The 14,150-nt window shown below is 45.7% G+C and overlaps 1 protein-coding gene across 6 annotated transcripts in view; it reads left to right on the forward strand.

Moving 5' to 3' along the window:
* Nucleotides 1-14,150, forward strand: part of PRKCZ (protein kinase C zeta) — a 224,877-nt gene that overhangs the window by 13,316 nt on the left and 197,411 nt on the right. For all 6 annotated transcript variants that reach the window (XR_012897330.1, XM_075906559.1, XM_075906563.1 and 3 more), the window contains one exon: nucleotides 4,544-4,665. Coding sequence is in view for 5 of the 6 variants with exons in the window: in XM_075906559.1 (XP_075762674.1) it covers nucleotides 4,544-4,665 (122 nt within the window). In the remaining variant the exon portion in view is untranslated. The remainder of the gene's footprint in view (nucleotides 1-4,543; nucleotides 4,666-14,150) is intronic.

A 14,150-nucleotide genomic window follows, 5' to 3' on the forward strand; every position in this document is an offset into this window, starting at 1 on the left:
CAGAGACAGAGACAGAGACAGAGACAGAGACAGAGACAGAGACAGAGACAGAGACAGAGACAGAGACAGAGACAGAGACAGAGACAGAGACAGAGACAGAGACAGAGACAGAGACAGAGACAGAGACAGAGACAGAGACAGAGACAGAGACAGAGACAGAGACAGAGACAGAGACAGAGACAGAGACAGAGACAGAGACAGAGACAGAGACAGAGACAGAGACAGAGACAGAGACAGAGACAGAGACAGAGACAGAGACAGAGACAGAGACAGAGACAGAGACAGAGACAGAGACAGAGACAGAGACAGAGACAGAGACAGAGACAGAGACAGAGACAGAGACAGAGACAGAGACAGAGACAGAGACAGAGACAGAGACAGAGACAGAGACAGAGACAGAGACAGAGACAGAGACAGAGACAGAGACAGAGACAGAGACAGAGACAGAGACAGAGACAGAGACAGAGACAGAGACAGAGACAGAGACAGAGACAGAGACAGAGACAGAGACAGAGACAGAGACAGAGACAGAGACAGAGACAGAGACAGAGACAGAGACAGAGACAGAGACAGAGACAGAGACAGAGACAGAGACAGAGACAGAGACAGAGACAGAGACAGAGACAGAGACAGAGACAGAGACAGAGACAGAGACAGAGACAGAGACAGAGACAGAGACAGAGACAGAGACAGAGACAGAGACAGAGACAGAGACAGAGACAGAGACAGAGACAGAGACAGAGACAGAGACAGAGACAGAGACAGAGACAGAGACAGAGACAGAGACAGAGACAGAGACAGAGACAGAGACAGAGACAGAGACAGAGACAGAGACAGAGACAGAGACAGAGACAGAGACAGAGACAGAGACAGAGACAGAGACAGAGACAGAGACAGAGACAGAGACAGAGACAGAGACAGAGACAGAGACAGAGACAGAGACAGAGACAGAGACAGAGACAGAGACAGAGACAGAGACAGAGACAGAGACAGAGACAGAGACAGAGACAGAGACAGAGACAGAGACAGAGACAGAGACAGAGACAGAGACAGAGACAGAGACAGAGACAGAGACAGAGACAGAGACAGAGACAGAGACAGAGACAGAGACAGAGACAGAGACAGAGACAGAGACAGAGACAGAGACAGAGACAGAGACAGAGACAGAGACAGAGACAGAGACAGAGACAGAGACAGAGACAGAGACAGAGACAGAGACAGAGACAGAGACAGAGACAGAGACAGAGACAGAGACAGAGACAGAGACAGAGACAGAGACAGAGACAGAGACAGAGACAGAGACAGAGACAGAGACAGAGACAGAGACAGAGACAGAGACAGAGACAGAGACAGAGACAGAGACAGAGACAGAGACAGAGACAGAGACAGAGACAGAGACAGAGACAGAGACAGAGACAGAGACAGAGACAGAGACAGAGACAGAGACAGAGACAGAGACAGAGACAGAGACAGAGACAGAGACAGAGACAGAGACAGAGACAGAGACAGAGACAGAGACAGAGACAGAGACAGAGACAGAGACAGAGACAGAGACAGAGACAGAGACAGAGACAGAGACAGAGACAGAGACAGAGACAGAGACAGAGACAGAGACAGAGACAGAGACAGAGACAGAGACAGAGACAGAGACAGAGACAGAGACAGAGACAGAGACAGAGACAGAGACAGAGACAGAGACAGAGACAGAGACAGAGACAGAGACAGAGACAGAGACAGAGACAGAGACAGAGACAGAGACAGAGACAGAGACAGAGACAGAGACAGAGACAGAGACAGAGACAGAGACAGAGACAGAGACAGAGACAGAGACAGAGACAGAGACAGAGACAGAGACAGAGACAGAGACAGAGACAGAGACAGAGACAGAGACAGAGACAGAGACAGAGACAGAGACAGAGACAGAGACAGAGACAGAGACAGAGACAGAGACAGAGACAGAGACAGAGACAGAGACAGAGACAGAGACATGTTTGGGGGAGGAGATGCAGGCCAGGGGCTTGTGGGATTGGGTTTTGAGGGAAAAGATGGAGTGAGTGTGTGTGTGTGTGTGTGTGTCGTCAAGCACCCTCCTGGCTCGAGTAGAAGTCAGCACAGCAACTAGGCTCTTTTCATTTTTGCTAATTTCAGTAATAACCTTCCACAGCCTGCAGAGGGCCAGTTTTCAGTGAGAACTGTATTTCTGAATGAACGACTATGGGCTTAGATGTATAGTTTGACAATATGATCATGACTCAACAAATTCACCTTGCCTCGCTGTCCTTGTGTCTACCTCCATGAAGCCTCAATTCTGCTTGGTTTTCAGTTCTAGTGCAATTTAATTGTTTTAATTGACAGTCTAAGTAGTACTTCTGAAGTCCAGTTGACTAATTCTAATGTTGCATGCAAGAAAACCTTAGCCTCGCTCAGTAAATCATGGTAGCCTGTCACATTAAATATAGTTTTTCAGGTTATTTTAAAACTGGATTGTTTCTTCATTTGCATAAGGACTATTTTAAGGTATCAACTGTCATTTAAAAAATTATATGTTGAAAGATTATATAGCACATTTTTAAAGTAAATTTGAAACCAAAACTATTTTTAAAATATTGTGATCACAGCTTTTATTTCCAGTCATTTTTTTAAAAAAAATTGTTTTTGGAAAAAAATATTCCGTTTACCTTCAAGAAGAACAACTTGCAGCCATATGACCTAATATACACACACACATTTTTCTTGACATAGTCCTCACTTTTTTGACACTTGAACTAAAGGGTCCATGAAAATCAATCTGGAACACTGTAAAGTTTCAATTTCCAGCTGACATACACAAATGTAGCAAGTAGGTAAAACACCTTCTGTTTTCTAAAATTTGTTATACAGGGTGAAAGTAGCAAAACTAATTTACTAAATCATGGTTAGCTTATTCTTACTTGTTATCCTTTTATGTATGGCATGAACTATGCTCAGGGTTTAAGTGATCGCCATATTTGGGGTCGGGAAGGAATTTTCCTCCTGGGTATGGAGGTTTTTCGCCTTCCTCTGTAGCATGGGGTACGGATCACAGCTGGAGAATTCTCTGCATCTTGGGGCCTTCAAAGCATTTGAAGGCTTCAATATCTGAGATGTAGGTGAGAGGATTATTCTAGGAGGGGGTGGGTGAGATTCTGTGGCTTGCACTGTGTAGGGGGTCAGACTAGATGATCATAATGGTCCCTTCTGACCTTAAAGTCTATAAGTAAGTAAATTCTTAACTGAGAAGCGCAGTTGTGCCATTTTCCACTAGAGGGGCTTTTAAATTTCTCAACATCCTTCAAACATTTATTTTATGTAACTTTTTCTTGATACTTAACATAAAACATGAAAAATCTACTTTCTACAACATGTTCAGTTGCTTACCTGATTTAGTCTGTAAATGTTTTTTAGTTTGTACGTGCAATAGCTTAATGGACGAGATATAGTTTCATAAATAAAATCTCTAGGATACTAAGTGGTTTGCACTATGTAGGTTTCATCATTCTGTAAACAGCCTCTTATGAAGGAATTAAATATTCAGCTTCAAGGCAAAAGATATGCAAAAACAAAAAGCACGCTGTTTGCTAAAAGCTAAAACTTATCAGCCTATTCTTACCTGTCTTTGTTATCTTCAATAGTTTCATGTTTTCAGACCTGAGAATTTTGTAGTGATCGACTATTCTGCTGTTCAAAAAATTATAGTTCTTAGCTGAAGTGTGTTGCAAATGTGGTATTCAATGCTGCAACTTTGAAATTAAAATTTTATTGCACGTACATAGCACCAAAAATAACATGGCCACTTTACTGATTAAACCCATGTAAATATGATTTGTTATAGCCCTTTTTACCATCCTGTTGGTCAACTGTTATACAGTGGTTTGTTAATGTATTCTGTTCGCACTCCTTTTCTCCATTTGTTTCTTTAGTCTTAAGTAAACTTACAGGCAGTCAAACATCTTTTTGTATTTAATTTTTAAAAAGTCTGAAATTTTTCATGCTATTTTTCTCTTAAAGAAATACAATACAGAAAATATGAAATTAAACACTATTTTTAGAAAATTTATCAAAATAATCTCTTTAATTTGGGGACTTCTGAGCTTCTGCAAAGCCCCATGTAAACTGAGTTTTAGTCTTTGATTTCATAAACCCTTTGGCTAGTAGAGCAGTTGCAAAAGCTTTGTGTTCTTAAAATGCCCATTTAAATACTGACAGTTATGTCAAATGAACTGATGAGTAAAACCATTATTGAAAAGCCAGGATCATTCATGTTGAGATGCAAAGGCAGTCTCTCCTCTCCTCCTCCCAATGGGACACCAGAAGATTTTGGCTTGTTCAAGCAGTCCCATTGATGTCAAGCAAACAGTTGACTTCAATGGCATTACTTGAGTGAGTGCTGCTTGAGTCAATGCTACTTGGCAGGATAAATTCCACAGATGCGGGTATTGGAACAAGTAGTTCACGGGCAGGTGCCACATTTCTGAATGAGGGAATGTATTTTGTGGTTTTAAATCTGCAAATGTATCTCTTGCAGGGACATCTTAATAACAAATCTGGATGCATCAATGAGCTATGGTGAACTTTGTGATGAAGTGAGGGAGATGTGCAGTTTACAAAAGGAACAGCCAATTACCCTCAAGTGGATTGATGATGAAGGTATTACAGATATGAGATTCTTTTATAAACCTTACTTTTATAATATCCTGTATGACTCAAAATAAGTGGGTGGGGGTTGAAGAAATTTGCATACTTTAGGTTTCTGACAATTGAGCAAATGAGACTCACGTAATCCAAGTTGTTCTATACGTGAATTCACTTCAGTCCTCTTAAGTAATGAATTTTTCAAAGTGTAACTGACGTGATATTAAACTGGAGTAATCAGGGAAATGGATGCTCTATTTTTCTTTTTCGTTTATCTCCTTTTGTTATGGTAAGTATGGAAAATGCAAACATAAGGGTACTAGAGTTATGGGTCTGTTCTGGTCCTTTTGAACAGTAACTTCTCTCCTGTCAAGGGATTTTACGGACTCTAACAGTCAGGAGTAAGATTTCCTAAAGACGGAGAGTAGGAGCCTCCATTTTCCACAAGGAAATCATGATGTTACTAATAGCCATGGCTTAATTAGATGATGATTGTAGAGTGCATGTATTATTACCTATTTATGTGAAGTGGAAGAGTTCCTTATCAGTAGAATTATATACCAAATTTATAAGGTTCTGTTTTTGTGGGTTTTTTCATTTTTATTCTAAAAATATTAGCCAGAATGTGTTTCGCTTCTCTCCTCCCCATTTTTTTGTTTGTGACTTTGAACCATCCTGATGGGAGTGTTTCCTTCTAAGGACCATGGGTTAAAAGTAGTGGCCTGTGCCCACATCATTTGGAAAGGATCATCTAGTACAGGGGTGGGCAATATTTTTTTGACGGGCCCACTCAAGACTTTTGCGAAGTGGTTAAGGGCTGCACTCTTCCATGATATTAATTGAGGTTGGGTGCAGAGGGTAAGCTGGATAAGGGATTAGGGTGCAGGAGGGAGTTTGGGTGAAGGAGGTGGTTGTGATGTAGGGCAGGGGACTGGAGTGCAGGGGTTTGCAATGTGACCTAGGGTAGAAGGGGATTGTGATCTGGGGACCAAGGGTTTGGATATGCTGAGTGGCAGGGGGCAGAGGATTGGGGCACAGAGGTACTGGGGTGCCAGAGACAGGCTGTGGCCAGCAACCAAACTAGCCTGCCTGCCTCCAGAGCTTAAAACACTTCCCAGCCAGCTTGCCTGGTCATGTACTTCAGTGAATAACTGAGCTGAAGAGAGGAATCATGGTTCTTTCTGGCTGCTTGTAATATAAACAAGCAGCTCCCATTGGCTGGCTTCTGACCAAAAATAGGCCAGTGGGATTGTGCTGGGGGCGGGGCAGCTCCTGAGGCTTTCTCCTCCCCTCCAATCTTGAAACAGAAAGGAAGCCTGGCAGCTGCATTTCTGAACTGTGCACGGGGCTGCAGGGCAAGCAGGGGAACCTGCCTGGGGCTCCCCACTGCCTCCGCGGGCCAGATCCAGTGGCTTGGTGGGCCAGATCCAGCCCATGGGCCATATTTTTCCCAGGCCTATAGTATTTTAGGTCTCCCTTGTATCTTGCAGAGGGCTGGGATGTACTGTAAACCTGTTGATAGTAGCAGCTTGCTGTTCAGTCATCCTGAGTACTACTGCTGAAGTTATGGCAGGGGATCAGATGTGTGGCTTTGCTCTAGCAGACTTATATTCATTTCCCTGACTAAAGCCTTGCAGCAGAAAAGACTAGTTTGGTATTGTGCTTAAAAAGCGACTAAAATGCATTCTCCAAGGGCTGAAACTTCCCAGCCAGGCTATTTAGGTTTCAATCCTTTGAGAACGATGCAAGCAGGTTCCTGAACATGTACAGAGTCCGAATGAAATCAATTGCAAAATGGAATCAAATCAGGCCTTTGGCTTACGGTAAGAAGAACAACTGACCTTTGGGGAAAAACTTCTGAAAGACTCCAGAGAACATCGTGTCTTGACATAGGTTGTGAATAAACTAGCATTCTCAGTTCTTGTACTATGTTAAAGTAACTAATTCTTTGTAATGTATGTTAAAAATGTTTTGTCCAAATGCAGTGCGACACTTTGGATCTCCTGTTTTGTACTTCCTTTATCTGGGAAAGAAGAAAGATGCATCAACAATTGCATTGACTATTTGATTAGCCAATTAATCAAAATTGTATATCCCTAATTGTTTAACTGATTCTTTGTAGTCTGAATTCACCAAAATAGAGGATGACCTAGCTCATTTTGTAATGTCAGTTAGGAAAAAACAGTTAATTCTTGTTTCCTCCAATTTTTTTTCCTCTCTCGGCTGCACTCCTTAAGTCAACATGAATGGATTTTTCTAACTTGGTTTATTCATCTTGTTGACACTGAAGAAGCCATGTTGTTATGGTAAAATTAGTTCTAGAATAACTTAAAGCAAGATCTGGGACAGCTGGCAGAAGGACATAGGCTTGTAAAGTGCAACTGCAGCCAGTGTCTGCATGTGTATTCCACAGTTAAAACACCCTTTTTAGCTTGAACCCAAGTCAGCTGATGTGGGCCACCTGCTGGTGTCTAGTTGGAGTGTAGACCTTAAGAGTATAGCTGATGTGAACTAGGGATGTAAAAAGGTAACTGTGTAGCCACTAATAATCCTAGCAGTTACATGTCTCAGGCTTTGCAGTATAACGTTTATATTGCAAAACCCACAGTGAAGCTGACTTCCCGGGAGTGGAACCAGCAAGGGCTGCCAGCCTGATTCCTGGGGAGCTGGCATGTAACCATAACAGCATGTCATGTTTAAAGGGTTATACTTCTACATTCCTAATGTGAACAGTCACTTGCAGAGAGAATGGTTACTTACCTGTGGTTCTTTGAAATGTGTTGTCCATACAGATACCATAATTAAATTTAACATCTGTGTGGTGGGAAAAGCACCACAGCAGCCCAATACTGTGGCATTTCATTTCAGAAAGGGAAACTTAACCGCCTCAGGCTGCAGACAGAGGAAGCTTCTCTCCTCGGATCCCTTCTCGTTTATGAGGAATTCAAGTTCTTTATTGTTCAAACCCACTTCATACTTACCTTTCTGTTCTTGTTTGCCCCAAAAAAGAACATTTTAAAGTTGATTTACAGTTCTGTTAGCATAAGTTTTAACTACCCTTACTTGCTAAATTTGTTATCTTCCCAGTGTACTGTTGCTCTTTCCCTGTTTTTAAAAAAAAAAAAAAAAAAAAAAATTTGTTACGCTAAAGAAAGTTAGTTGGACTTAGAACAATGCTTGGTTCATCAGGGCTCAAGAAGTGTGAGGCCTGCTGCAAGGCCAGGCCCGCCTTGGATGGCCACTCTTTCTGCATTTGTTGCTTAGGGGAGGGCCATGTTCCACAAAAATGCCCTCACTGCTCTAAGCTTATAGCTAGAGCTCAATGCGACAGGGAGATGAAGCTCAGGATGATCCTGTTCGACAAGGCTCTTCAGCCTCAAGGATCTTCCCCCTTCTCCTCCCCCCCGCCTCCGTGCCCCCCCCCCCCCCCCCGCGGCCTTCAAGAGAGCCACAAAAATGAAGGGCTTCCTCTCCAACTGCTGTCCTGCCAAGAAAGAGCAAGCCGTCTCCAACCCGCTCTCTGCCTGCTACTTCGCACGGCAGATTGAGTGTTGGCAGTAAACTTGAGGCCTGTCTACGGTGCGCACAGCACTGTCTAAATCACTGAAATCTGCCTCTTCGGTGCCGACAGCACGCCATTCATCGGCACCGATGCCTACGGCACCATCAGCTCCGCTTGCGGAACGTCGGCACCAACAAGCTCCACTTGAGTCACGCCCACACCGACTCCCCCTGAGCCTCATGCAGCACTGACTCTGGTGCCAAACTTCCCAGAAGACCAGCTTGCCCACATGGCACTGATGTTATCAGCACCACAAGTGGCACCAGTGCGTACGACCCCGCCTCCCATGGTGGACGAACCGGCAACGACCTTGGCACCAAAAAGGAAGGCTACAACCAAGACCCCATGAGAGCGGAGTCCTTCTCCATGCTCCCCTTCTCCGTTTTCTCTGGAACCCTCCTCGCCGTCACCTAGGTAGTCACCACCCAGGAGATTCTCTTCCCGCAAGCGCCTCCCATCTCCGTTCTTAACCGCACCAAGGGAGCATCATTATCATTTTTCCACCTCCCCTTTTCCCTTACCACGGAGGTTTTACTCTCCCTCCATGTCACTGCGTTTGTCTAATTGCTCATGCAGGCAGTCCTATGGCAGATCTCATCACTACGAGCACTCTCAACCTCATTCCTCCTATTATCGGGACCCATTGATAGCTGCACGTACTACAGGACTTATTTGCCATACCACCATTCTTATTACCGCTTGTCCAGATCACTTTCTAGATCCAGGACACACGACTCTTCTGTGAGACACTCACCTGTGACCCTTTCAGGGTACGACACAAGGTCCCCATTCCCTCCCCATCCTCACATTGAGGAAGGGCAGCCCCTATTGGAGGAGATGCATGAACCTGAGACATCGCCTACTGACCCATCCTTCTCCTCACCGGATGAGGCTGTTATACTAGGGGACACTTCTCCCCCTGACAATCTCAGGCAAATTCAGGAGATTTTTAAAAGAATAGCAGTCTCTCAGGAGATTCAACTGACTGAGATCAAGGAGAGAAACCACCATCACTTCAAAAATCTCAAGACGTCTCATGCTCCTAAGTTGGCTGTCCCCCTGGATGAGGCCATATTAGAAGTCGCCAATAAGTTGTGGCAGACCCCAGCATCAGTATTACCTACAAATAAGAAGGTGGACAAGAAATACTTTGTCCCTCTTTTCTCTCCCCCCTGCCCTCCCCGGGGTCAAATTCCTATTCACACACCTGCTCCGCAACTCCTTGGTGGTTGATGTGGCGCAACAAAGAGCACAGGCGCCACAATATAGAAGCCAAACATGAGACAAAGACTCAAAGAGGGTGGATTTATTTGGAAGGAAGGTATACACATCATTGACACTTCTCCGAATAGCCAACCACTTGGCACATTTATCCAACCATAATTTTGACAATTACTCGAAACTGACAATCCACATGGAGTCTCTACCAGAATCTAAAAAACCCATTTTGAAGGCTGTTGTTCAGGAGGGTTATGCTGCCACTAGGACCAGCTTGCAGATAGCAGTTGATGTAGTTGATACTGCAGCCAGAGCCACAGCCACTGCAGTTGTCACGAGAAGGGCCTCATTCCTCCAGGCAGCAGCAGCAGTTCCCTAGGACCTGCAAGCGAAGGTAGAGGACTTACCTTTCGAAAACTTTTTTGCAGAAAGACGGATACGCTGCTACATTCCAGCAAAGATGATAGGTCGACACTGTGAACACTTGGTATGTACGCTCCACGATATAGGAGACAGTGATACACCTCATTCCAGAGGCACTATGATTATTACCATCTTAGGCAGCCATGGCAACAGCAGCACTGGCCCTTAGATAATTCCCACCAACGGCCTCCAAGACGCCAGAATCAGAATAACCGTCTGCAGAACCAGCCTAATACTACTAGGCAGCAGGTTTAACTGCCTGGCCAAGAGCACTCAAACAGTCTCGCAGGTTACCATCCCATTGTTTCACCATCGCCTACGCCTACTTTTTGAGCACTGGACACATCACCAGCGACAAATGGATGTTTAGAGATAGTCAGAAGCGGGTTTATGCCATATCCTTCCTGTCCATCCCACCTACAATTCCTCCCCCCCCCCCCCCCCAAACCCATCCCTTTTCAGGGATCCCTCTCACGAAGATCTGCTCATTACTGAAATCAATCATCTGTTGCAGATCAGTGCAGTAGAAAGTGCTGCACAAATTCCGAGGGAAAGGGTTCTACTCCCACTATTTCCTGGTTCAGAAGAAAACGGGGTTGGAGACCAATTTTGGACCTCAGGCAACTAAAATATTTTCGAAAACAGCATTTCAGGATGGTAACCCTTGCATCTAATATCCCAGCCTTGGATCAGCATAACTGGTTTGTTGCTCTCGACCTACAGGACGCATATTTTCATGTTACGATACACCCTGCACACAGGCAGTTTCTCAGATTCATTGTCGGCAAAGATCACTACCAATACCGGATTCTACCATTCGGACTTTCCTCTGCTCCCAAAGTGTTCACAAAGGTCCTTTCAGTGTTGGCCAGTCACCTCCGACGTAACTGCATGATTATATTCACCAACCTAGACGACCGTCTCATAATGGTAGACAGCATGCTTTTCCATCACCAGACAAACTTTCCAATCTCTCAGCCTACTAATGAATAAGGACATGTCAATGTTGCTTCCCACCCAAGACCTAGAGTTCATTGGGGCGAGGCTTGACTCCAAGGCAGCAAGAGCATTCCTACCTGTAGACAAGTTTCACTCAATACAGCTGCTAATAGATACTTGCTGAGTCAACCACAGAATTCAAGTACTCTTGGGGCTCAAACTCATGGGCCGTATGGCCACAACTACTTTTGTGCTCTCACATGCCAGGCTGCACTTTTGCACCCTCCAACATCAGCTCGCTACTGTGCACAATCATACGATCCCCGACATACACAGGGTTGTGACAATATCTCCCAAAGTCTTCACCTCCATGTGTTGGTGGACAATAGAAAAGCATTTGCTGTCAGGAGTGCCCTTCCACCAACCGTTAACATGCTACCAGATTATGACCGACACCTCCCTTCTGGGATGGGGTACACATGTGACCGGTGTCTCTGTACAGGGCAGCTGGACACCCCAAGAGACATTTGCTCCATATAAATCTTCTGGAGCTCAGGACCGTCACCAACGCTTTCAAGCATTTCCGCGACCACATACGCAATTCCACGGTAAAGATCCTGACAGACAATATAGCCACCGTGTACTACATCAGTCGCCAGGGCAGAGCATGATCATTATCCCTATGCGCAGAGGCGGTCCAGCTCTGGAACTGGTGCATTACCAATGGCATTACTCTTGTGGCATCATACTTACCTGGCATCAACAATGTAGCAGCAGATTCCCTCAGCAGGAACTTCACGCCAGATCACGAGTGGGAGCGTCACCAAGGAGTCTTCCACTCCCTTTTACTGATGGGGGGGCATACCACTCATTGACTATTCTCGACCTACAACAAAAAGAAATGTCACCACTGCTGTTCCAGGGCAGGTCTCACTCACCATTCTCTGGGGGACGCATTCCTCATCGGCTGGAACAGCCCCTTAATGTACGCCTCTCCCCCACTCATTCCAAGAGTGCTGCAGAAGATCAAGACAGACCGTGCCACAGTGATTCTGGTAGCTTCAGCATGGGCGAGGCAGCACTGGTTCCCTCTACTACTGCAGCTGTCCCGCTGCCCATCTTACCAGCTACCACTATTCCCGAGACATCTCTCCCAGAACCACGTCCGCCTTCTCCACCCACAGCTTTACACGCTGCGTCTCACAGCGTGGTACCTAGCTGGCTGAGTGCTACTGAAGCCTTATGCTCTGAGTGTTAAAAACTTGCTCATACACAGTAGGTGACATAATATGAGAAATGGACGAGGTTTACCGCTTGGTGCTCAGACCATTGCATGAACCCACTCATTACTCCTATCCCTTCCATTCTGGACTATATAGTGGACCTGCAACACACAGGACTAGCTCTAGTATCACTGAAAGTACATCTTGCGGCAATAGCGGCTTTCCGACAACCTATAGAGGGGTTTTTGATATTTGCGCATCCCCTTACAAAGAGGTTCATCAAGGGTCTAACACATTTGAATCTGCCCTTGTGCACACCCCTTCCGCTGTGGGACTTGGACTTGGTACTGCGGATACTTACGGCCCCACCATTCGAACCGCTAGCTACACTACCTCTTCAGCTTCTGACCCTGAAGCTGCTGTTTCTACTCTCAATCGCTTCTGTGCGCAGAGTCAGTGAGCTATCAGTGTTGATGGTGGTACCCCCATACACCATTTTCCAGAGGGATTGTGTTTTTAGGCATCATCCCGCCTTTATACCTAAGTTCTGTTCAGATTTCCATGTTAACGAGCCCATCCTATTACCTGCATGCTGCCCTAAGCCTCATGCTTCTGCTAAGGAGGCGGTGCTCCATACTCTAAATGTACGTAGAATTTTTGCCTTATATAGCCCACACTAACTGACAGGCTGCTTCTGTTTCTGGCAGAACGCTCCAAGGGCGAAGCCATTTCTTCTCAGAGTAGCTAACTTAACTGTGTCATGCATGACCCATTGCTACTCGATTCGGGGAATACCGCTCCCAGAGCGCACTCCACTAGAGCCATTTCAACCTCCACTGCCTTTCTGAGAGGTGTTGCCCTTGCAGATATCTGTAGATCAGCCACGTGGGTGTCCTATCGCACCTTTGTAGAACATTACACTGTACAGCATAGATAGCTGCCGGATAAATCTAACAGATGCAGTTCATTCTTCTGCCAGTCAATAGAGGCTCCGAAACCCACCTACCTTAATGATATGGGGGGAGGGGAGCGGAAGGAGCATACTGCTGTGCAGACACCTACAATGGAGCACCCACGGGGACATCACTCGAAGAAGAAAGCTAAGTTACTCACCTTGGTGCAGTAACTGTCGTTCTTCAAGATGTGTGTCCCCGTGGGTCCTCCACTACCCACTCACCTCCCCGCTTCGGAGTCTGTGTCAGTTTTATTTTCCAGATACTGAGGCGGGTACGAGGAACTGGCTCAGACTGGACTGAGCAGCGCGAAAGGGAGCGAGCGCCGCGAGACGCTCTCCCCGCATGTGCGGTCCGGCCAGACTACTGCTGCGAAAAATCTCTGTACTGCCGTGCCGGGGCAAGCCCAGCACCTACAGTGGAGCACCCAAGGGGATACACATCTTGAAGAATGACAGTTACTGCACCAAGCTGAGTAACTTTGCTTTACAGCAGTAGGTAGGAATAAATAGGGTTGCCAGTTGTCCAGTATTGACCTGGACAGTCTGGTATTTTTGCCTCCTGTCCAGTAAAACATTCAGAAAATACCAGAGACCTAAAATGTCGGGTACTTTCTGATTCTTCACCTCCCAGCCTCCTTGCTAAGAGGTAAAAATACCAGACACCTGGCAACCCTACAACACACTCGGCAACTGGACCTAGTCACCGGCCTCCCCGTGCGCTCCCCCGCCCCGGCCCCGGAACTCCTGCTTATCTGATTGCGTTCTGGCTTGATCAAGAAAACAAAATGGCCACTGGCAAGAAGCCTAAAGACCAAGATGAAGCAATGCCTTCCTTCGGTCTTAGTGCTCAACCACTCCCCTGTTCCTATCCCTATTCAGACTCTTCATGCACTCTAAAAGGGGCCATGCTCGCGCTCTGTGTGTGTGTGTGTGGTTTTTTTACTTAACTCTTGAGTCCTTTTTTTTTTTTCTCATCAACTTTGGTCTCTTCCTCCCTCCGCCCCCCAAAAGAATTTTTTTCCTGATTTTTTTTTTTTTTGAGGGGGCGGGGGTGTTTGGTGTTTTTGGTTAAACCATCTGCCAACCCTAGGAATAAATGGTCAGTTTTCAGAATGGGAAGAAGTAATTAGTGGGGTCCCACAGGCATTTGTACTGGGACCGATCCGGTTAAATATTATAC

This window comes from Pelodiscus sinensis, chromosome 23, assembly GCF_049634645.1.
Source record: "Pelodiscus sinensis isolate JC-2024 chromosome 23, ASM4963464v1, whole genome shotgun sequence".
NCBI classification, from domain to species: domain Eukaryota; kingdom Metazoa; phylum Chordata; order Testudines; family Trionychidae; genus Pelodiscus; species Pelodiscus sinensis.